Source organism: Erythrolamprus reginae, chromosome 2 (assembly GCF_031021105.1).
Source record: "Erythrolamprus reginae isolate rEryReg1 chromosome 2, rEryReg1.hap1, whole genome shotgun sequence".
Taxonomy (NCBI): domain Eukaryota; kingdom Metazoa; phylum Chordata; class Lepidosauria; order Squamata; family Dipsadidae; genus Erythrolamprus; species Erythrolamprus reginae.
This window is the reverse complement of record NC_091951.1, coordinates 324,235,667-324,258,256: the sequence shown is the minus strand read 5'-3', so window position 1 is coordinate 324,258,256 and position 22,590 is coordinate 324,235,667. Positions and strand designations below refer to the sequence as shown.

The following is a 22,590-nucleotide window of genomic DNA, read 5'->3' as shown; positions in this document are numbered from 1 at the left end:
ACGTAATAGATTTTAGAATTTAAAAATATAAAATACAATGTATATAATGAAAGGAAACCGGTCAAAACTTACTGTCAGAATGTTAACTGAGAATATGTATAATCTGTAATTCAAAATAATATGTGATGGGAATGACATAAGAAAAATTAATAAAGAGATTTAAAAAAAAAAAGTGTGTGTCTTGAGCCATTTTGGTATGATATTTCTTGACTGTCTCTAACAGATCGGTTTATTTTCTGACTATAAATCTTCGAAGCAATATTATCAATTAGCTATGTTCATTCAAATCCATTTTGGCCATGTAATTCAATGAAATATTTGACTTCTGCCTTCTTATATATAAAACCCTGGGTTTACAGGTATTAATGTGGCCTATGATGATTGTGGAGATCAAAATGGCATTATAAAATTGTCTTCGTTTCTTATTTCTGTTAAAATGTCCATGTGAACTTAGATTGCTGTAGACATAAAAGCAGCTAAACGGGAATTGAAAAAAGCAAGGACTGTTTTGCAAATGGATGAGCTCAAATGTCGTAAACGTGTTCTTAGAAGATTGGGCTTCGCAACCTCTTCAGATGTCATAGAGATGAAAGGACGAGTTGCTTGCGAAATCAGCAGGTAAGATGATGTAAGAGAATCAACAAATGGACAGTTGCGTTGTTCTGAAATTATTTCTCTTTTTTGCCTTTGTGCCTGTTTTCTATGTTACTCTACTGTTTACAAGAACCTCTTATTCATACAGATATATTTGTTTGTTAAATAATAGTGGAGTTCAAAAGGACTGCACAGTGAGTTTTGTGAGCCCAATAGGACATTAAATTGTATTGCTCAAACAGACTATATATCCTCTGTCCTCTGCCAATTAACATGCTGCATTTGAAACAATTTTCAAAAATGGTTTTTGATATGAAAGACCAGAGCTTTTGCACAAAGACAGTCATAGATTCTTCTGCATATGCAAAAACAGTCATAGATTCTTCTGATGCATATTCTTCTGTGCATCAGAATTCCTAAGCTCATTCTAAACTTAATTTTTAACCCTATCCTAAATAATTCATGGAGGTTCAACTGTTAAATTCCCATCTTAATTTATGCAGCAAATATTGTAAATGCAAATAATTCCCTAATATAAAATATTTATTTTTTTATTTGATTTGATTTGTATACCACCCCTCTCCGTAGACTCGGGGCGACTAACAATAACAATAAAACAGCATATGACAAATCTAATATTTAAAATAACTAAAAACCCTTATTAAAAAACCAAACATACACACAAACATATACCATGCATAAATTGTATAGGCCTGGGGAAAAGGAATATCTCAATTCCCCCATGCCTGATGACAGAGGTGAGTTTTAAGGAGCTTACGAAAGGCAAGAAGGTTGGGGGCAATTCTGATCCCTGGGGGGAGCTGGTTCCAGAGGGTCGGGGTCGCCACAGAGAAGGCTCTTCCCCTGGGTCCCGCCAAACTACATTGTTTAGTCAATGGGACCTGGAGAAGGCCAACTCTGTGGGACCTAACTGGTCGCTGGGATTCATATTTTGAGTTGTGGGATATTCTGGGCATTACTGCATACTATTTAATATAAGATTGGGGTAAAACAAGGCAAGGATGAGCAATATTTCAATTATTATGTGGAGGAAGTATAAATTTATTAAATTTCTGTAGCCAAGTGACTCTGGACAGTTTACTATAACTGTTGTTGAATTACTGGAAATTGCCACACCTGTTTCCACTAGCACTAGTTTCCACTTGTACCAGAGGGTAACAGCCCTCTGCAGGCATGCCAGCCGTTGCCCACCCCAGCTCCACTGCGCATGCACCGCCTCCTATCGGACAGCTGGTCTTTGAGTCTCAGCAGGGCATGTGTGGGGCAGGACATTTCCCGTGCTGCGCTGAGGAAAGAAATTGGGATAGATCGGAGAAGGCACGAGAGGGAGGAATCCAGAGAAACTAGCGCGCACTGAGGAAAGAAATTGGGATAGATCGGAGAAGGCACGAGAGGGAGGAATCCAGAGAAGCTAGCGCGCACTGAGGAAAGAAATTGGGATAGATCGGAGAAGGCACGAGAGGGAGGAATCCAGAGAAACTAGCGCGCACTGAGGAAAGAAATTGGGATAGATCGGAGAAGGCACGAGAGGGAGGAATCCAGAGAAACTAGCGCGCACTGAGGAAAGAAATTGGGATAGATCGGAGAAGGCACAAGAGGGAGGAATCCAGAGAAACTAGCACGCACTGAGGAAAAAAATTGGGATAGATTGGAGAAGGCACAGGAGGGAGGAATCCATGAGAAATTAGCATGAGCTGAGGAAAGAAATTGGGATAGATCGGAGAAGGCACAGGAGGGAGGAATTCATGAGAAATTAGCATGAGCTGAGGAAAGAAATTGGTATTAATCAGAGAAGGCACAGGAGGGAGGAATCCAGGAGAAACTAGCATGCACTGAGGGGGGGGAAATGGAATGAATGGGAGAAGGCACAGGAGGGAGGAATCCAGAGAAACTAGCATGCGCTGAGGAAAGAAATTGGGATTAATCGGAGAAGGCACAGGAGGGAGGAATCCAAGAGAAACTAGCATGCGCTGAGGAAAGAAATTGGGATAGATCGGAGAAGGCGCAAGAGAAAGGAATCCAGGAGAAACTAGCGCGCACTGAGGAAAAAAATTGGAATGAATCGGAGAAGGCACTAGAGCTAGGGGTCAGGACCCCTTTGGGGGTCGAATGACCATTTCACAGGGGTCGCCTAAGACCCTGAGAAAAGACAAATTTCCCACGGTGTTAGGAACTAAAGCTTCTATTCTGGCGCCTTGGAACGTATTTTTACAATCCAACCAATCAGGCGTTTACATTGGGGGTGTCCCTCTGACCTTCCTGCCAATCAGCTTAAAGCTCTGTTGGGAAAATTAGCGCTAGACTTATGGTTGGGGGTCACCACAACAAGAGGAACTGTATTAAGGGGTTGCGGCATTAGAAAGGTTGAGAACCACTGCACTAGAGAGAGAAATCCAGGAGAAACTAGAGCGCACTGGGGAAAGATATTGGAATGGACCGGAGAAGGCACTAGAGGGAGGAATCCAGGAGAAACTAGTGTGTGCTGGGGAAATTGGGTAGATCAGGCTTCACCTCCCCCCCCCCCAAATTTTGGTGCTAGCAGGCCACCCTGAAGTATCGTGGGACTATATACGGGGTGTGGGAGGCTGCAGCGCCCCCTCTTCCTGTTTCTGGTCCCAGGAGGCTTCAGGGAGGCCTGCTAGCACCAAAACAGGCTGGGGTGTGGGGTTGCCTGTGCATGCGTGAGGGGCAGGTGTAGCATGGTGGTCGCCCACATGCGTGGAGAGGACCTGCGGGGCAGCACTGCATCAGGACAATGGCATGCATGCACATGCTGTCGTGCGCAAACATGCTTTTTTGGCACCCAAGGGGGAAAAGATTAGCCATCACTGCACTAGGTGAAGCTATAGCTGGGTCAATAGGTAATGCTTCAGAAGTAGTAAGTGTTTGGAGTCAGCAGTTTCCCCAAAGCTTACTCAGCTCTTAGTACACTAGAAGTAGCTCTTATCTCCTTTATCTCCCTTACCTAAGCCAAGATTGTTTAGTTTGTTTAGTCAAAACACATATGGCTATTTTAACTAAATCACCAACAAAACAAGTTCACTTCTTTGTTTAAAAAACATTGTCTCATTAACCTTTTTCTCCTGGAGAAATTTCTTTCTCTGACATCTAAACTCTAAAATGACTTTTTTCTCTATCTGTGTTGGGAGGAAGGCATAGTGACTTTTTAAATATTGATTTTAAACATATAAATTACTAACGCTGCCATTAATTGAATCTCTTCTAGTGCAGACGAACTGTTGCTGACAGAAATGATGTTCAATGGACTTTTCAATGACTTAGATGCAGAACAAGCTACTGCTTTATTAAGCTGCTTTGTATTTCAAGAAAATGTAAGTTATTTTTTCCATAGAGGTATCCATGCCAATGTGTTACATTGCATTTGCTGGCTGGGGGATTCTGGGAGTTGAACTCCAAATATCTCCAAGTTGCCAAGGTTGGGAAACACTGCTGTAGATAACTCATAAGAGAGTGATGTCATGATGACTGTTTTTTATTATGATTATGGGCCATTTATTGTGTATTTTTATTATTTTGGTTTCATGGTATTTTTATGATGATGGGTTTTTCTAATGAGCCACCCAGAGTCTGCAATTGAACTTGCATACACTATAATGCCAAAGAAATGAACACAGGCACCTTCATGGCTCACTTCATCAGATGCATGGAGTAAATTCCTATAGAGATTTCTTAAGTAAATACAGTGATGGGAGGGGAAGAAAAGGAAATGACTTGGGGGTGAGGGCTGGCGAGAGTCTCTTCAACTCTCTAAAAAACTCTTGACCATTCTTTCTCCATTGGAAGAGAGGAAGTGACCACTTAATATAGGTTGAAAGAATTCTGCAAGAAAAGTCAAGAGAACGAAATTAATTTTGATTAAAGAGCATATGTTAGAGATGAAATTTGTAACCCAGCTGTAATAGTAATGTTAACTTTTCATTTGTTCCAAAATGAGGTGTAGTAAAACACTGGAAATAATACTTTACTGGGTGAAAAATCCAGGAGGCTCATACAATATTCTATGTTCAGTATTGGCAAAGAAGCTTTATAAAGATATTAAGAGTGATGATCACAGTATGTGAAGTGTTTTTGATTCCACTAAGATTTTGTATGGTGGTTACCTGAAATTTCAATAAGTAGAATATATAGAAGTTGCTGATGTGTTCCCTTTTTTTCAGTCTAGTGAAATGCCCAATCTAACAGATCTGTTAGCAGGTCCCCTCCGACAAATGCAGGTAAATGTTTTTCAGTTCATTCTCTGCATAAATTGATCTAACACGGAGTTTTTGTTTAGAATAAAATGTACTATATAATTCAGGTTGAAAGCTTAAATGTAAATTGGCAAGTTTATTTTTCTAATGAGAAAAATCTGTTACTTTAGAAGCCTATACAGTATACTAATTTGTCTACTTTATGGCTTCAATAATAATAACTTTTAAAGTCCAATCTCTGTCTTAAAGTATGTGCTGGAGCTCAGCTAGCGCAATAGCCAGCAGATATGGCTCAGCATGCCACAGATAGCACATGTGCCATAGGTTCACCATCACTGCCCTATGTTATGTCTCTCAATGTGTTCCTTGAATTCATTTTTATTTTCTTAAGAGTGTCTGAGATGCAGAAATATTTTTTAAGTTTAAGATAATGCTAGAAATCGGCAAACTCCTACCCTCAAATCGTCGCTACAGAGCACTGCACACCAAGACAAGTATATACAAGAACAGTTTTTTCCTGAACGCCATCACTCTACTAAACAAATAATTCTCTCAACACTTCAAACTTTTTACTAAATCCACACTTCTATTTCTACTAGTTTTTTTCTCATCATTCCTATCATCCTTTTCCTCCCACTTAGGACTGTATGACTGTAACTTGTTGCTTGTATCCTAAAATTTTTATTAATATTGATTGTTTCTTCATTGCTTATTTGACCCCTATGACAATCATTAAGTGTTGTACCACATGATTCTTGACAAATGTATATTTTATTTTATGTATGTTGAGAGCATATGCACCAAGACAAATGCCTTGTGTGTCCAATCACACTTGGCCAATAAAATTCTATTCTATATTTCTATTCTATTCTTTTCTATTTTGCTTTAAAAATATGAAGGAAAAAGGCAGGAACAAGAATGTACAGTCTGATTGATGATTCAAGGGGCATCATTTGGAAATCCCAATTTTATCCTATTAATGTGAGCTTTTCTTTAGCATGTGCTAACGTACAGATTTTCTACTGTGAAGCAGAAGCCATTTTTAGACAAAGTAATTACAGTGATACCTCATCTTACAAACGCCTCATCATACAAACTTTTTGAGATACAAACCCAGAGTTTAAGATTTTTTTGCCTCATCTTACAAACTATTTTCACCTTACAAACCCACCGCCGCTGCTGGGAAACCCCACCTCCGGACTTCCGTGTTTTTGTGATGCTGCAGGGGAATCCAAGCAATGCAAAAACGGGCACTTCGCTGGCAATGGAAGTCCGGAGGTGGGGTTTCCCAGCGAGGGGAGCCTCAAAGGAATCCCAGCAGTGCAAAAACACAGAGGTCCGGAGGTGGGGTTTTGAGGACTTTGGTGTTTTTGTGATGCTGCGATTTCACTGATGCTCCCTTCGCTGGGAAACCCCACCTCCGGACTTTCGTTGCCAGCGAAGCACTCGTTTTTGTGATGCTGCGATTCCCCTGCAGCATCGCAAAAACACAGAGAAGTCCAGAGGTGGGGTTTCCCATGGAGGGGAGCTTCAGGGGAATCCCAGCAGCGCAAAAACAGCGCAAAAGGGGTGAATTTTGGGCTTGCACACATTAATCGCTTTTCCATTGATTCCTATGGGAAACATAGAAACATAGAAGACTGACGGCAGAAAAAGACCTCATGGTCCATCTAGTCTGCCCTTATACTATTTCCTGTATTTTATCTTACAATGGATATATGTTTATCCCAGGCATGTTTAAATTTGGTTACTGTGGATTTACCAACCACGTCTGCTGGAAGTTTGTTCCAAGGATCTACTACTCTTTCAGTAAAATAATATTTTCTCATGTTGCCTTTGATCTTTCCCCCAACTAACTTCAGATTGTGTCCCCTTGTTCTTGTGTTCACTTTCCTATTAAAAACACTTCCATCCTGAACCCTATTTAACCTTTTAACATATTTAAATGTTTCGATCATGTCCCTTTTCCTTCTGTTTCGTCTTACAAACTTTTCACCTTAAGAACCTCGTCCCAGAACCAATTAAGTTTGTAAGACAAGGTATCTCTGTATATTCAAATAATTATTTCATTTAGAACATACCAAAAATGGGTAAGAGATAAATTTTACCTCTTCTTCAATGAAACTGATGTGTGCTTAAGGACAATTATTTTGTGTTTGATTTGTTGGTTTAAATAAAATGGTTTTTCCCTTTTTCAGGAATGTGCGAAAAGGATTGCCAAAGTTTCAGCAGAAGCTAAATTGAACGTTGATGAGGAAAACTATCTCAGTTTGTTCAGACCAAACCTGATGGATGTGGTATACACGTGGGCCAATGGAGCTACGTTTGCTCATATATGTAAAATGACAGATGTCTTTGAAGGTGTGTATGTTTATTTTGTTACTGGAGTTAAAGAATCAAATATCTTAGGTTGTATAATCGTGCTTATACTGTGTCTTTTTCACATTGGTAAATTCATAAGAAAGAAAGAATGCCCAACAAAGGATAAGATAACACAGCATTGTGTCCTAGTAATTGATACATTATTCTGCCTTTTTCCCCAGTTCCTGTTGGTTTTCACAAACATTGAAAAATACCTAATTAGTTTTTCTTTTCCCAATCCCATTACAATTTTTCATAGGCATTTTCTTTAAAAAAAAACAACTATGTTATGACATTTGTATCTGAATACACCCAGCAAACAGTAGTTTCTGGTAGGAATAGAGGGGAAATTGCCAATAATAGAGGAATCCAATAGAATGATTGGAATTAAAAATCTTTCAGGGCTTCCATTGAAATTTCTGCTCAAGGGTTCTAAATCAGAGTTGTGAGAAATATGTAATACCGCATGTACTGCATCCTTCATTCAACTTTAGAAGTATTTATACTGGACGTAAGTGGATGTACTGCAGGATAAATAGACAGTAGTAATATTTGGTTTGAAACATTTTTTTAAATTGTTAAATTAAATACTCCCTAGAAAAGCAGAATGTAAATTGAATGTATAAACAAACTGCAGTATTGACCATTTAGCTTTTCAAACCTTGTTGGTTGTATAAAAACTAGATATTCTTTACTTTTCCCCAACCCCTTCCCCGACATTAGCAAATATTGAACATATTGTTTGCTGTGACAACAGTTACTTTGAAAGCCAGAGTAAATGTCAAAGGGTTTCTTTGCCAAAATCACTGCAAAATTCAAAGGTTGCAACGTGATAAACAACGGGCGGACAAGTTCTATGTATTTGGTAAATGTGACTTAGAAAGAAATTCTCTGACTGTGGGTTGAAACTTGGTGTAAATATAAATGTACCAAAGGATTTCTTCCTTTCTTGTACATGTACTTGTTTGAAGCCCCTTTTCCCAAGTTGACGGGTTTTTTATATAGTGAATCTTTACTTTACTAACAAACAAAAGTTATAAAAACTTAATTTTTGAGAATTAGAGTACAGTACGCCTCTACTTAAGAACTTTTCTAGATAAGAAACAGGAAATTTGAGAGCGGTACGAAGGCCCGTCCAGTTTCCTGTCATTTTCCCTTTAATCCCAGCTATCTCGGGCTTTTCTGGGCTGCCAGAGGAGCCTTTTGGTGGCGCTTAAGGAGGCTTTGGCAGTCCAGAGCGAATGGAGCGTTTTCCTTTCTCTGGGCACTTGGAGAGGGAATAAAACACTTCACTGTGGTGACGCCCTCATGCTGCCACCCATACACCTGGTGTGAGGTTGCCTCCCGGAGTGTCTGGGCGAGGAAAGGCAAAAGGGCGTGCTTCACTTCAGCCGGATCAACTCGGCTTCAGCCAAACCGAGGAGTCACCACAGTGAAGGAAAGGCGCCGGCTACAAAGCGAGCAACCGTGAGAAGAGGGGAGCCCTTCAGCATGGGAAGGAAGAGTAAGCAGGTAGCAGCAGTAGCAGCCGCCTTTCAGTCAAAGGAGTCAGGTTCCCCCCTCTCGCCCGCCTGGATTTCTCTCTGGCAGTATATGGGAGGCAGCCTCACATTGGGTGTATGGGAAGCACCTGCTCCTCCTCGCTGCCTCAGAGTCCCTCTTTTTTTTAAAAGCCTTAAAGTTTTGGATTTTTTTGATTCCCCTCACCTCACCTTCTTTCCTCTGCAGTGTCCTCCTGCTCCCACCCAAATTCCAAGCTTTATTTCTTTCCTAATGGGTTTGCATGCATTATTTGCTTTTACATTGATTCTACTTTCAAACTTTTCTACTTAATTCGTTCCATGACCAGGTTCTTAAGTTCTTAAGTAGAGGTGCCACTGTATTTCCTTAAAATACTAAAGGGTCCCTAAATTTTTGCAGATTCAAAAGATTTTGTGAGCTGTTTAAATCATTATTCCAAGGAAAAAAATAATTTCTTATAATGAGATTGTTAGCATCTACACCCTTTATAAATCAGGGGAAAATGAGATTAGATATAAGTAAATCTTTCATTATGTCCGTCTTCTACTATGCCATTTATTGAGATACAAGGATCAGGGGTCCCAGGAACGTAAAATAAAGGAGGCCTGAAGTTACCTTTGTTAGGTATGTATTTTATTGATTGCAGTGAAACAGCCAGGCAACAGTTGCATTTATAAATGTGATATAAAAATTTCCTCTTTCATTCCCCATGCGATAAAAGGTTTTCCAGTAAGCAAATTGACAATTTTTAAAATGAGAGACCAGAGTTGCACAATGAGCTAGTAGTGTTGTGGTTCAATACTAGGCAGAATGGGATGAATAAATTCGGTTAAGGTGCCCACAATAGCAATATCCACTGTTAAGGTAGAAAATTATATAAAACATAGACAAGGCACTGACAATACCAGCATAACTTGTTTTTTGTTAACTCCATGTAAATTGCAAATATTTATTTCCATACATCAGATAAGCAAACAGAAATGCTTCCAAAAGTGAACAGTAATACTGAAAGGCACTTTTCTCTGTCACAGCAAAGTACATTGAAGTAAAGTTTTAGTGACATATTGTCAATTTGTAGAGAAAGTGGGAAAATACAAGCGGCAGATTCTTGGCAAATGGAATTTATTTGTTGCCTGATTTGATGTAACACTTTTTCTATATGACAAGGACGGTTCCCTTGATGTCAATATCTTCTTTATACCCCTTATTTTTATATCCTTTGATATAAAAATTATTCTTTCTCAGAATAAGTTTGCTTAAACAGCAGGTCAAGCTCTTGTGGCTCAGGTTTATTTCCTTTTGATAACAGGCTCCAGATGACTTTTTAAAAGAGTTGCTAGATTTGCAATAAGGCAATCAAATTTAATCTTTCAAATAGATGAAATTGTTCGTTATGTGGGCCTCATTTCTTCAAACTGTCATCAATAGCAAAAAAAATCTGTTCCCTGCCTTAATCTATACTCCCTAGGCTACTTTTCCAGTTCCAGCTCTTTTCATTCCTGCTTCCCAGAATGTTTGAAACAAGAGTGTTTCATAGGTGTCAATGCAAAATCTGAAAATATACAGGAAGGAGGATAGCTATATTCTGGGTTCTTTGTTTTAAATAACCTGCTTTTACAATAAATTTATGGCATATGCTAAGGCCAAGATATAATACACGAAGTCTCTCGTATGCTGTTCCCGAAGCAGAGAGGGTGGGGGATATCTTGGAATGCCTCAAAGACCACAAAGTAGACCCCTTGTTAAACATAAATTTCAGGAATGGGTAACCAGAGCCTGTCCTACATAAAAGAAATAATCTCTGGATATCAGAGCCATTTTTTAAAAAATTGTGTTCTTTTTGCTTCAGCAGAAGAAAATTGAATGAATGAGCTTGATTTTATATACAGCTCCACCCAAAAACTCCATATTAGAGGCAACAGTCCTGCTTCATAGAAAGGGCTCATTTCTTTGTAGAAAATGACTTTTAACATGAATCTATCGTTTTCTGTCTATGTACATTTCCTCATTCAGGTAGCATCATTCGATGTATGAGGAGGTTAGAAGAATTGCTTAGACAGATGTGCCAAGCAGCAAAGGCCATTGGAAATACAGAACTGGAAAACAAATTTGCAGAAGGTTTGTATGTACAATATTACATAAATACATGCGTCTTAAAATATAGAATATATTTACAACCTGTTTAAAATTGCTTGGCCCCCAAGCCCAAGTATTCAATTTGAACTGAACATGCCTTTATTTATTTGTTTGTTTATTATTATTTGATTTTTATGCCTCCCTTCTCCTTAGACTCAGGGCAGCTCACAACATGTTAGCAATAGCACTTGTTAACAGAGCCGGCATATTGCCCCCACAGTCCGGGTCCTCATTTTACCCACCTGGGAAGGATAGAAAGCTGAGTCAACCTTGAGCCGGTGATAAGATTTGACCCGCTGTCCTATAGACCTACAGCCAGCTTCAGTGGCCTGCAGTAGAGCACTCTACCTGCTGTGCCACCCCAGCTCATTATAATCTGCTTGTTGCAGAGTTTGATTTGTGTAGAAAAGGGGAGTTATCTAGGAGTCTGCTAATGTTTCCCCATAGTCAAAATAGCTGTACAATATCTTGAAAATTCAGCACTGGATTTTAGTTCCATCGTATTAGCATGAGCAGGTAGCATCTGACTATAACTATGTCATTAATGTTGGATACATTCTTTTCTTTTTTTAATTCTCAACAGCAATTACAAAAATCAAGAGAGACATTGTGTTTGCTGCAAGTCTTTACCTATAGGAAGAATGTGTGGTGTCTGAACAGGCTTCATTCTGCAGCAGTTACTACAAGAAAGAGCCACTAAAATGACCAGTGCTTCCTCTTTCCAAGCAAGACAGATTCTTATTTTGAATGTATTCCATTGTTGTTTGTAATAAGTATTATATACATTATTTTAATTAAAAAAAAAGTCAGGATATTGTGTTTATAAAGCATAAGCTTGAACCAATAGAAATTTGAGGTTTTTAGATACATTGTTGTTAACTATATACATGTAAAGTGAGCACTTATGAGGTATAGCAGCAGCAGTCCCTTCAAAAGGCATTTATTTGTTTTTTATACATAAAAAAGGACTATTTGTGAAATTTTCCTTTTAAATAGCAGGAGATTCCACAGGATCATAGCTGTTGCACATATCATGGCTGGTGATTACTGCCATAGTGATTTCCGTTGGTAGGCGTCTCATGTAGAGTTGTATGTGAATCTTCCTCCTGTTTAAATGTACGGCCTCTCTCCTTGAAGAAATCTGAGACATACACAACCTGTAGGGACACAATAGTTGGTATTACACATCAGCAGATAGGACAGAACTTATATTATTGTTACTGTCCTTCTGTGCACACTCTAACTGGAAGATTCTCTCTAGAAGTGGTGGCTGACACTCAACAGTTGATCTACAGAGCAGGTGCGGGGAAAGACCAATATGTGCGATAATGGGATACTGAAATGTGGCAAAAGGCTGCCACAATACTGGTGAATAGACACTGCTCAAAAAAAACCCCAAAGGGAACACTTAAACAACACAATATAACTCCAAGTAAATCAAACTTCTGTGAAATCAAACTGTCCACTTAGGAAGCAACACTGATTGACAATTTCACATGCTGTTGCGCACATTCAACAGAACAAAGTATTCAATGAGAATATTTCATTCATTCAGATCTAGGATGTGTTATTTGAGTGTTCCCTTTATTTTTTTGAGCAGTATAGTATTGGCAAATGCAAAATTTTATGTCATCTTTTCCCCATTGCAGTGAACCTATGCCACACACAACTGGTGGTTTAAATAAATGAAAGCCTGTTTGTGATTTATTTCAAGGGGAAAAACCCCTAGAAAGGCTTAAGTCAAATTAACTTGTTTGAAAATGGAATTGATCAGGTGGTAGGGGAAAAAATGGTTACAGACTTACGATAAGGGTTGCTACTACTGCTCCCTGGATGAGTCCAGTCAATACGTCGCTCCAGTGGTGTTTGTAATCAGAGACACGGGAGAGGCCCACGTAAATGGATGAAGCGATAAGTCCAAACTGCACTGTAGGACGCAAAAGTCTTGCCCAGTCATGTCTCATTCTGGCCTGCAGATAAAGCTAAAACCAAGAAAGGCACTTTCAGCAAGAGTATGGAAGATCTGTCAAAAGTGTTTGATTTTTTTAAAGAAAATACAATCATATAATGGATAGTAATGGATATAGTATCAGCATTCCAAAAGGCGGGTAGATCACCTTGCGAATATAAGCATAAAGACAACTTGAGTGCTGTTTCTCCATATTCAGTATTGTACGTAACATTTTTACAGACACCCTTTCTAGCGGCCTGTATATGTATGTATAGTGTTGCCCATTTTTAAATTCAAGGTGGTATGGTGTTCAATAAGTTACAAATGTTGTTATGGTTGTCTTTTCTGAATAAGGAGCCAGTCCATGCCACAATTATTTCTTTGACGGTCACTGTGAAAAAAACATTTCCTTACAAATATTCTGAGGTGTGTAAATAGAGTATGACAATATTAATCACAAAACAGTAGCAGTAATATAACCAAAACCAGACATAGCAGTGATGGCAAACCTATGGCACGGGTGCGACAGGTGGCACATGGAGCCATATCTGCTAGCATGCGAGCCGTTACCCTAGCTCAGCTCCAACATGCATGTGGGTGCCGGCCAAGTGATTTTTGGCTTGCCCAGGGGCTCTGGGAGGGCATTTTTGGCATTCTGAAAGCCTCTTGGGGGGGGGAGGATGTTTTTATCCTCCCCGTTTCAGGGAAGACTTTGGAAACTCGGGAGGACGAAACATGAGCCTACTGGGCCCATTGGAAGTTGGGAAACAGGCCGTTTCCGGGCTGCAGGGGGCGTGGAAGCTGTTTTCACCATCCCCAGGCATTGAATTATGGGTGTGGGCACTCACACATGTGCACATGCTCTTTCAGCACCCGAGGGGGAAAAGGTTCACCATCACTGAGACGTAGCATCTTCTGAAGGAGCTTCCACTTGTCTTCAGAATAGTCACAAAACTGCTCCTTCTTCCCAAGGAATATTTGGCTAGAACTGATCCTAGTTCCTTAATATTCATAAGGGAGGAGCACTAAGGTGTTGGCAAGTAATTTATCCTCATATACTATAACTATTCAACAATTAATTATTTAGTGTCCTGGGCATGAAAAATACTGACAGAAGCAAATCATGTAAAGTTATGAACTGAACTGCAAGTCGCATGCAGTTCATGTGCTTCCAAAGATAAACATAAAAAGCTACCTGCCTGCTAGAAACACTAGATCTATTTGAATGCACATATGCAGACTTAGATTTCTGAAAGTAGTGATTACATTACCCTTTTGGTACTCATTTGTGTCATTCCGCTATAAAAAGATTGATGTTTAATGCTATATGGAGCAATTTTTAAATAACCAGGTAAGTTTTTCCTGGATTCAAGCTGTACTTGGTCTGATTTTCTTAAATGTTTGTATGATTGAAGTTTAAGACATGCTGCAGGCATATTCTTCAAAGATGAATGTGGGAGTTTTGACACGAAGGCAGGAATGAAGTTCAACATAGTAAAATTGCACAGTAGTGCTCCAAGCCAAACAATTTTCTCTAGACCTTTTCTGTGTCTGTGACCGTTACACTAAGGTAAACCATTTTATTTCCAATGGGAACTAGAGTCAAGAATTATTCTGGTGGTCTAAAAAAAGCAGGCTGGCAATAGTGTCCTGGCATTCATCCTTTTTTCCAGTTTAGGAATTCCACTGAAGACATTGAAAAATGCTTTATTTGGCTAATATGCTTTCCACACACAAGCAATTGCTGTAGTTGGCAGAGCGACATCACGCTTGTAGGAGGGAAGGTGGTATATGTGGTTATGAGTGGGAGAAAAGGTGGAACCTTAAGACAGTAGTTTAGAAGCTTGTGGTTTGAACACAAAACGGGTTGAGTGCCTGTGAGCTAGGTGGTAGCTGGTAGGATTTTATCCGACTTGCCAATATGTCAAAAATGAATGAATGATTAAAATGTGGTGTTTGAACCTCCCTGAAGTAGGAATGGTTTCATAAAGCAGGACTCTGAACAACTGAGATGGCAAAACAGGAAAGGTGGCTTTAATGTTTATTCATGGATTTTTATTTCCATATATTAGGGGCACCAAGTTGCTCAGTGTTTTGCCAGGCTCCCGGCAGAAATAAAGAAGAAACAACATTTGCTGCTGCCTCTCTTCTTCAGATGTTAAAATAATGTGATTAATGAGGAAATGAAATAAATTTATGACAGATTTACCAATTCATCCAAAGCTTCGAGAAGTCTTTCTTTAACATTTACACAAGATATCGTATATTAAACCAAAAAGATTCTGTAATCTTCTTTCCTTTATCCGCACAAGTAATTACAATCTTATATTCATCTAAACACCAAGTTCCACCATCTTTCAAAAAGCTGTTACTTGGATGCCATTAGGCATCTCAAGGTTGAGATTATTGCAAGTTTTGGGTAGCTAATAATTTAATACTTTAGAATCTTTAAATTGGAGTGGCATATAATTATTTATTTATTTATTTGATTGTTATGCCGCCCTTCTCCTTAGACTCAGGGCAACTTACAACATGTTAGCAATAGCACTTGTTAACAGAGCCAGCATATTGCCCCCACAATCCGAGTCCTCATTTTACCCACTTGAGCCGGTGATGAGATCTGAACTGCTGACCTGCAGATCTACAGTCAGCTTCATTGGCCTGCAGTACAGCACTCTGCCTGCTGCGCCACCCCAGCTCTGTATAATTCTATCAATAATACACGGGAACCAAGAGTTATATAATTGGGATGTTTCCAATTGATTTTTCATGAATATTGTGCAAGCTTTTGGATTGCTGCCAATTGCAGGGAGTATAAGGGGTTAAGTGGTTTGTTTATTGTTTGTTTGTTTATTTAGATTTGTATGCCGCCCCTCTCCGCAGACTCGGGGCGGCTCACAACAAAGTGAAAAAACAATTTACAACAAATCTAAATTTCTACTAAAAACATTTTAAAAACCCCATTTTCTAAACACACATACATACACACATACCATTCATAAATTGTATATGCCCGGGGGAGATGTCTCAGTTCCCCCATGCCTGACGACACAGGTGGGTCTTAAGGAGCTTACGAAAGGCAAGGAGAGTAGGGGCAGTTCTAATCTCTGGGGGGAGTTGGTTCCAGAGGGCCGGGGCCGCCACAGAGAAGGCTCTTCCCCTGGGGCCCGCCAACCGACATTGTTTAGTTGACGGGACCCAGAGAAGGCCCACTCTGTGGGACCTAATCGGTCGCTGGGATTGTGCGGCAGCAGGCGGTCTCGGAGATATTCTGGTCCAGTGCCATGAAGGGCTTTAAAGGTCATAACCAACACTTTGAATTGTGACCGGAAGTTGATCGGCAAGCAATGCAGACTGCGGAGTGTTGGTGAAACATGGGCATACCTAGGTAGGCCCATGACTGCTCTCGCAGCTGCATTCTGCACGATCTGAAGTTTCCGAACACTTTTCAAAGGTAGCCCCATGTAGAGAGCATTACAGTAGTCGAACCTCGAGGTGATAAGGGCATGAGTGTCTGTGAGCAGTGAGTCCCGGTCCAGATAGGGTCGCAACTGGTGCACCAGGCGAACCTGGGCAAACGCCCTCCTCGCCACAGCTGATAGATGGTTCTCTAATGTGAGCTGTGGATCGAGGAGGACGCCCAAGTTGCGGACCCTCTCCGAGGGGGTCAATAATTTCCTCCCCAGGGTAATGGAAGGACAGATGGAATTGTCCTTGGGAGGCAAAACCCACAGCCACTCCGTCTTATCCGGATTGAGTTTGAGTCTGTTGACACCCATCCAGGCCCCAACAGCCTCCAGACACCGGCACATCACTTCCACTGCTTCGTTGACTGGACATGGGGTGGAAATGTAGAGCTGGGTATCATCAGTGTACTGATGATACTTCACCCCATGCCCTTGGATGATCTCACCCAGCGGTTTCATGTAGATATTAAATAGCAGGGGGGAGAGGACCGACCCCTGAGGCACCCCACAAGGGAGAGACCTCGGAGTCGACCTCTGACCCCCCACTAACACCGACTGCGACCGACCGGAGAGGTAGGAGGAGAACCACTGGAGAACAGTGCCTCCCACCCCCAACCCCTCCAGCCGGTCGATGGTATCGAAAGCCGCTGAGAGGTCAAGAAGCACCAGGACAGAGGATAAACCCCTGTCCTGGGCCCGCCAGAGATCATCCATCAACGCGAGCAAAGCAGTTTCCGTGCTGTAACCGGGCCTGAAACCCGACTGCTGGGGACCTAGATAATCGGCTTCTTCCAAGGATCGCTGGAGCTGGAGTGCCACCACCTTCTCGACAACCTTCCCCGTAAAGGGAAGGTTGGAGACTGGCCGGTAGTTATTAAGTACAGCTGGGTCCAGGGAAGGCTTCTTGAGGAGGGGGCGCACGAGCGCCTCTTTATAGGATGATGGGAAGGATCCCCTCCCCAAGGAAGCGTTGATAATCTCCTGGACCCAGCTCCGTGTCACCTCCCTGCTGGCCGAAAACAGCCAGGAGGGACACGGATCCAGTAAACAGGTGGCGGAACTCACAGCTCCAATGGCCTTGTCCACTTCATCAGGTGTCACCAGATCAAACTCTTCCCAGACAGATGAACAAGTACGGGCCCCAGTCACCTCAACTGACTCGTCAGCCGACTGTTTTCCAATTGGAGTCGAGGTCCGCCCGGATCTGAGTGATTTTATCAGCGAAAAACGTGTTAAAATCCTCGGCACTACTCTGTAAGGGCTCCCCAACTCCCCTATGATTAAGAAGGGAGCGGGTCACCCTAAACAGAGCGGCCGGGCGGGATTCCGCTGATGCAATCAAGGCGGCATGTTACGCACATCTTGCCGCCTTGAGCGCCACTTTGTAAGTCTTAATAAAAGCTCTTACAAGTGTTCAATCAGATTCAGACTTACTCTTCCTCCATCACTTCTCTAGACGTCTCTTCTGGTGTTTCAACTCCCGGAGCTCCTCGTTGAACCATGGAGCTCTACGGGGTCTAGCGCCACGGAGAGGTCGCAAAGGCGCAATCCGATCAAGAGCCTCCGCTGCAGCCTTGTTCCAGGCTTCCGCAAGAGATTCCGCCGAACTGTGGACGAGTGCATCTGGAATAACCCCAAGCGCCGTCTGAAAGCCCTCTGGGTCCATCAGGCGTCTGGGGCGGAACATCTTAATTGGTTCCGCCTCCCTGCGGGGAAGGATTGGAGCCAGGAAGTCAAGCCATAGTAGAAAATGGTCTGACCATAACAAAGGCAATACTTCTAAGCCCCTTAGTCTCAGACCATTGCTCAATTGCTCAGAGAGGAATACCATGTCAGGTGCGTGCCCTCCCTCGTGCGTCGGACCCTGTATTACTTGAGTCAGGTCCATGGCTGTCATGGTGGCCATGAACTCCTGTGCCAGTCCAGAGGCTTCGCCGAGTGACGGCAGGTTGAAGTCCCCCAAGACAATAAGTCTGGGGAACTCCACCGCCAACCCGGCTACCTCCTCGAGCAGCACAGGCAGGGCTTTTGACACGCAGCTGGGAGGTAGGTACGTGAGAAACAAGCCCACCTGAACCCCTAAGTCCAACTTCATCAAGAGAGACTCGCAATCCACAATCTCTGGAGCAAATCTCTATGAGTCTACGTAGGCAAAGGCTCTCCCTGGCTATAATAGCCACTCCTCCCCCCCCTTCCCTGGGGTCGAGGTTGATGCCATATCTGAAATCCAGCTGGGCAAATTTCAGAGAGAGGAACTCCCCTCTGGGCCCAGCCAGGTTTCAGTAATACATGCCAGGTCGGCCTCCTCATCCAGGATTAAATCCCGGATGAGGAGAGCTTTATTTACCACCGACCTGGCATTAAGCAGCAGCAACCTGAGCCCAGGGCCAGAATTACACTCATCACCAGTACCCAAGGTTGAGCTCACAGAGCCAGAACAAAGGATCGTTATTAAGCAACGATCCCTCGTTCCCCTGGAACGGATAACTCTGTGGCCCCCGCCATATCTGCCTCTCCCCAGCAACACCGGGATATTCTGACCCTCTTTCACCCCAGAGATTAGTGCCCCCGCTCCTCCCGCCTCTCCGGCGTCAGGTGGGCCAAATCCATCATTCATACTATTTCCAATTTTCTCATTCATACCGTACTCCCACCCACCCCAACCATCACACTCATACCAATCATTCACTCCATGCACAAGATTATGTCTACTCCAATCATCCATTAATTAAAAGACCCTCCAATAATATTAAAAAAGAATCAAATTAATAGTAGTTAAAAACACTAATAAAATGTGTCACAATAAATACATATAAAAATAGAAGTAGAGAAAATTCATAAAATTAATAATTAATGGTATAAAATCAGATCTTAATATTAGTTAATCATCGGTCAATCAATCAATCCAGGTGGGAGTTTGAAAGATGCCCGCCATGAAGACAGTGCCAAGGCATTTCTAAGCTTGCTGGCCCTAAGCAAAAGGATGGAAACAAATGATCAGTTAGCAGTTGAGGTTCCCCTAGTGTGGATGAAAACCAAAGATGCATTCTGTGAGTCTGAGTTAAACCTAATAGTAATGTACCATCCACTCAGCCCTTAAAAAGAAAATACTAATCAGGACTCAATGTTTCCTTTAATCTGTAATAAATGTACCCAAAGTTCCTTTGAAGTGGCTTTACATTGGTATTTTTAATTATTAATAGTAGGAAAAATTGTCATCAAACAACATTTTGCCCAGAAATGAGGAGTTTTTCCATTGTGCTTTGCAGGTCAAACAGCCCTTTAACAATGGGGGAGTATTGTACAGTATTGTCAGTTTAGCTGACAGCATAACAGTAGGTCATCTCTAAGAGTTCAAGAGAAAAGAAGTTAACAGCATATGCTATTCATAAAAAGGAAGATATGATAAGAGGGACTTTTAAAGCATTGTGGAAAAGCCCCACAAACTATTTTATAACAGAGTTACCTAGCAAAATATTCACTTAGTTACCACTGAAGCCTATCAAGATGACAACATACCCATACCCTCTGCAAAAAAAAGTTTTCCAAACCCTGTCTTTGTTGTTTTCTGTTTTGTTTTGTTTTTCTTTGCTTTACTTGCTCCGAATGTTTCTTTCCAGCCCTAACCAGGTGCTAACAATGTTCCCAGCTCTTACCGGCTTGCAAGCTCTTTCATTGTTACTTTCTGCAAAGAATGTTTTCCAAGCCCTAAGTCTTTGCAGGGTTTTTTCCATTGCTCTATTTGCTCTGAATGTTTATTTCCAGGTGCTAATGATGTTCCCAGCTCTTACTAGCTTGCAAGCTCTTTCATTGTTACTCTCTCCGAATAAAGTTTTTCTAAAGCCCTAACCAAGGAATAAAATAATGTGCTGAAGCTGACCAGACTAAGGATGCCAGCCAGATGAACACCTGGTAAGCAGATTCTTTTCCCTATTTTCATCTCAAAAAACTAAGGTGCAATTTATACTCTGAAAAATACGGTAGGTAACCAGCAGGTTTGAAGATCTGCCCAGTCCAAACAAAACCTTGTTCAAAAAGCATGTGGACCCTATTACATTCTGGAGGGTTTTAAAGGGCAGAATTTGAAATGAACATTGTGACGGAATAAGGAGAATATGAAGTGCCAACAGTTTATTCAGAACTGCAATCTAGTTGTCAATGTGGCTGGATTGCACAACTGTAGTTTTGGGGGTTGGCTTGGGGATTTTTGTTTGTGTGCGCAGTCAGTCACACTAACATATGTGAGATTCCTTTGGTCCTCCAGAGGCTGTGAGTCTGAAGCGTCTGCTGATGATTAATCCAAGTTGTGAGTAATGCCACATGTGAGGAACTGGAGAGTCACGAGCAGCACAGACTCACAGCTGGAGCCAAGCGTGCAAGCCCCAGGATGAAGCAGCTTGGAAAGAACATTTGAAACAGGTTAGCAGATGTCTCCGACTGACAGTGGAGAAAATCCTGCACTATTTAATGGAGCCCACTTCTGTATGTTGCAAGAGGCAAGACACTTTAATAGGAAAGAGCTTCACAACCGAACCAACTCTTCGTTGCAACATTCAAGAATACCACCAACTCATTGAAGAATTAAGAGTGTTCCTACAGAGAAATTCCTCAGACATTCTCAACATCCGTTCTAATTCATGCTATGCCCAAGGAAAGGAGGGGGAGAGCATTTCCCCATGAAGTTCAACATGTCATTAGTGCTTTATAATGTATTGTCAAGAATCCTTTCTGTCCAATATTCTTATTGTAAATTAAGAACATGAAGCTAAGGCAAACTGTGCAGCTTTTATTAAAAAGAAATTGGTTAGACGTCTTGTAACCAAAATTCACTTTCAATTTATTTCTTCAGATTTCTTAAATCCCATCTTTATTATATAAATAAGTCAAGGCAGTGAATACTTTGTGACATGTCAACCATGCCCAACAAGGCAACTTTGTTTGGCTATATGCCTTCATATGGTCAGGACTAGTGGCAGTTTAATCAAAACAAGAGGCCGGGTTAGGAAATGTTAGTTTGAGGGAATAAAAATGTGAGCACCACTCCCTCCTTCTTTTATAAATTGAAGGAATCCCTCAAAACAAATGGGCAATTTCTCTAAACTGAAGAAAAAAACAATGTCAAGACAAATACAAATTAGGTTTGCCAGTTACTCTGACCCACTGAAGCAAATGAGAAATTTGTGAATAATAAAAAGAGGCAAGAATGCTCTTCTCATGGATGAGTGCCTAGTACTAAACGAATTATTTTCAGCATCAGCTTAAAATGATTCATTGACTATTTTTTAATGTTTATTTTTTTATCTACTTTTGTATTGCTGACTTTCAAGATTTATGATTAGATTTTATTGTGTTCTTGCCCGTTCATTGTAGTGGCCAAAGGAACATTCTTATTTACTGAAAATAAGAATACTGTAGTCTTGCTTCAATTACTGCTCTAAAATTTGTTTAGGGCTACTCTGAATGTGATTTAAAAAGCAGCTCAGCACTACAAAAAACTATTATAGTTCTCCACTTCTACCTAGAAGTGTTCAAGCAAGTGATTAAAAATAGTCAAGTAGCAGCCATGACAGCTCTATGTAACTGAAGCTCTACCCCTTTTTCACATTCATATGGAAGTGCATGTAACACATTAAAAAAGAGGCAGCTTCATATTTTAAACCCTCTGTCTGTTTACTCTATTAGATAAAAATCATGGGATGTCATTAATCTTTCTGAAGTTGATTTCACTTTTAAGTTGCAAGACATAGAAATACAGGCATCTTTTTTTTCCTGGTGGAGGTTCAAGAGATAATTTGTTTGGGATGGCATGAGAGGTAGATACCATATATTAGTGAAATTACTAAAATTGATGGACAATTTTAGGTTTGTATATGGATACTGAAAAACATAAACTCAAGAGAATAAATATATCAGCAATCTCTATAATGAAGGAAAGGTTTGATGAAGATGCTAGAATTAGCTGAGATAACCAAAACTGACTTCTTTGATGTAAGATAATAACTGATGCACTTTTTGCATAAAATAGAAAAAAAATGAACTTATGATTTATTGTTTTGATAATTAGACATGATAGATCAGAGAAAGAAGGAAGTCACGGTATAACTGTAGAAAAAGATAAATTTACCATTATACCTGTAACCAGTGAAGGGCTACCAAAGTTTTACTACCACACTGTGGGTGTGGCTTATGCATTTTCTTTCAACATCTTTCAGTGCAGATTGGGTGCTCTGGGGTGGAGCTCCATTTTCACTACCCTACTGCTTTCTCCCCCCCCCTCCAGGCAGTAGCCCACCCCTGCCTGTAACTGCTGTAAAGAAGATTTGAAACA

At 41.0% G+C, this 22,590-nt stretch overlaps 2 protein-coding genes across 4 annotated transcripts in view; one reads left to right on the top strand and one right to left on the bottom strand.

Annotated features, from left to right (window-relative positions):
• The window catches only part of MTREX (Mtr4 exosome RNA helicase), a 63,864-nt gene extending 52,208 nt beyond the window's left edge, over window positions 1-11,656 (top strand). For both annotated transcript variants that reach the window (XM_070743343.1, XM_070743344.1), the window contains exons 22-27: window positions 455-618; window positions 3,842-3,947; window positions 4,794-4,850; window positions 7,025-7,187; window positions 10,722-10,826; window positions 11,428-11,656. In XM_070743343.1, the coding sequence (XP_070599444.1) occupies window positions 455-618; window positions 3,842-3,947; window positions 4,794-4,850; window positions 7,025-7,187; window positions 10,722-10,826; window positions 11,428-11,480 (648 nt within the window). In that variant the 3' untranslated portion in view covers window positions 11,481-11,656. The remainder of the gene's footprint in view (window positions 1-454; window positions 619-3,841; window positions 3,948-4,793; window positions 4,851-7,024; window positions 7,188-10,721; window positions 10,827-11,427) is intronic.
• The window catches only part of PLPP1 (phospholipid phosphatase 1), a 93,846-nt gene continuing 80,580 nt past the window's right edge, over window positions 9,325-22,590 (bottom strand). For both annotated transcript variants that reach the window (XM_070743347.1, XM_070743346.1), the window contains exons 5-6: window positions 12,650-12,826; window positions 9,325-12,001 (exon numbers count right to left, since the gene is read on the bottom strand). In XM_070743347.1, the coding sequence (XP_070599448.1) occupies window positions 11,876-12,001; window positions 12,650-12,826 (303 nt within the window). In that variant the 3' untranslated portion in view covers window positions 9,325-11,875. The remainder of the gene's footprint in view (window positions 12,002-12,649; window positions 12,827-22,590) is intronic.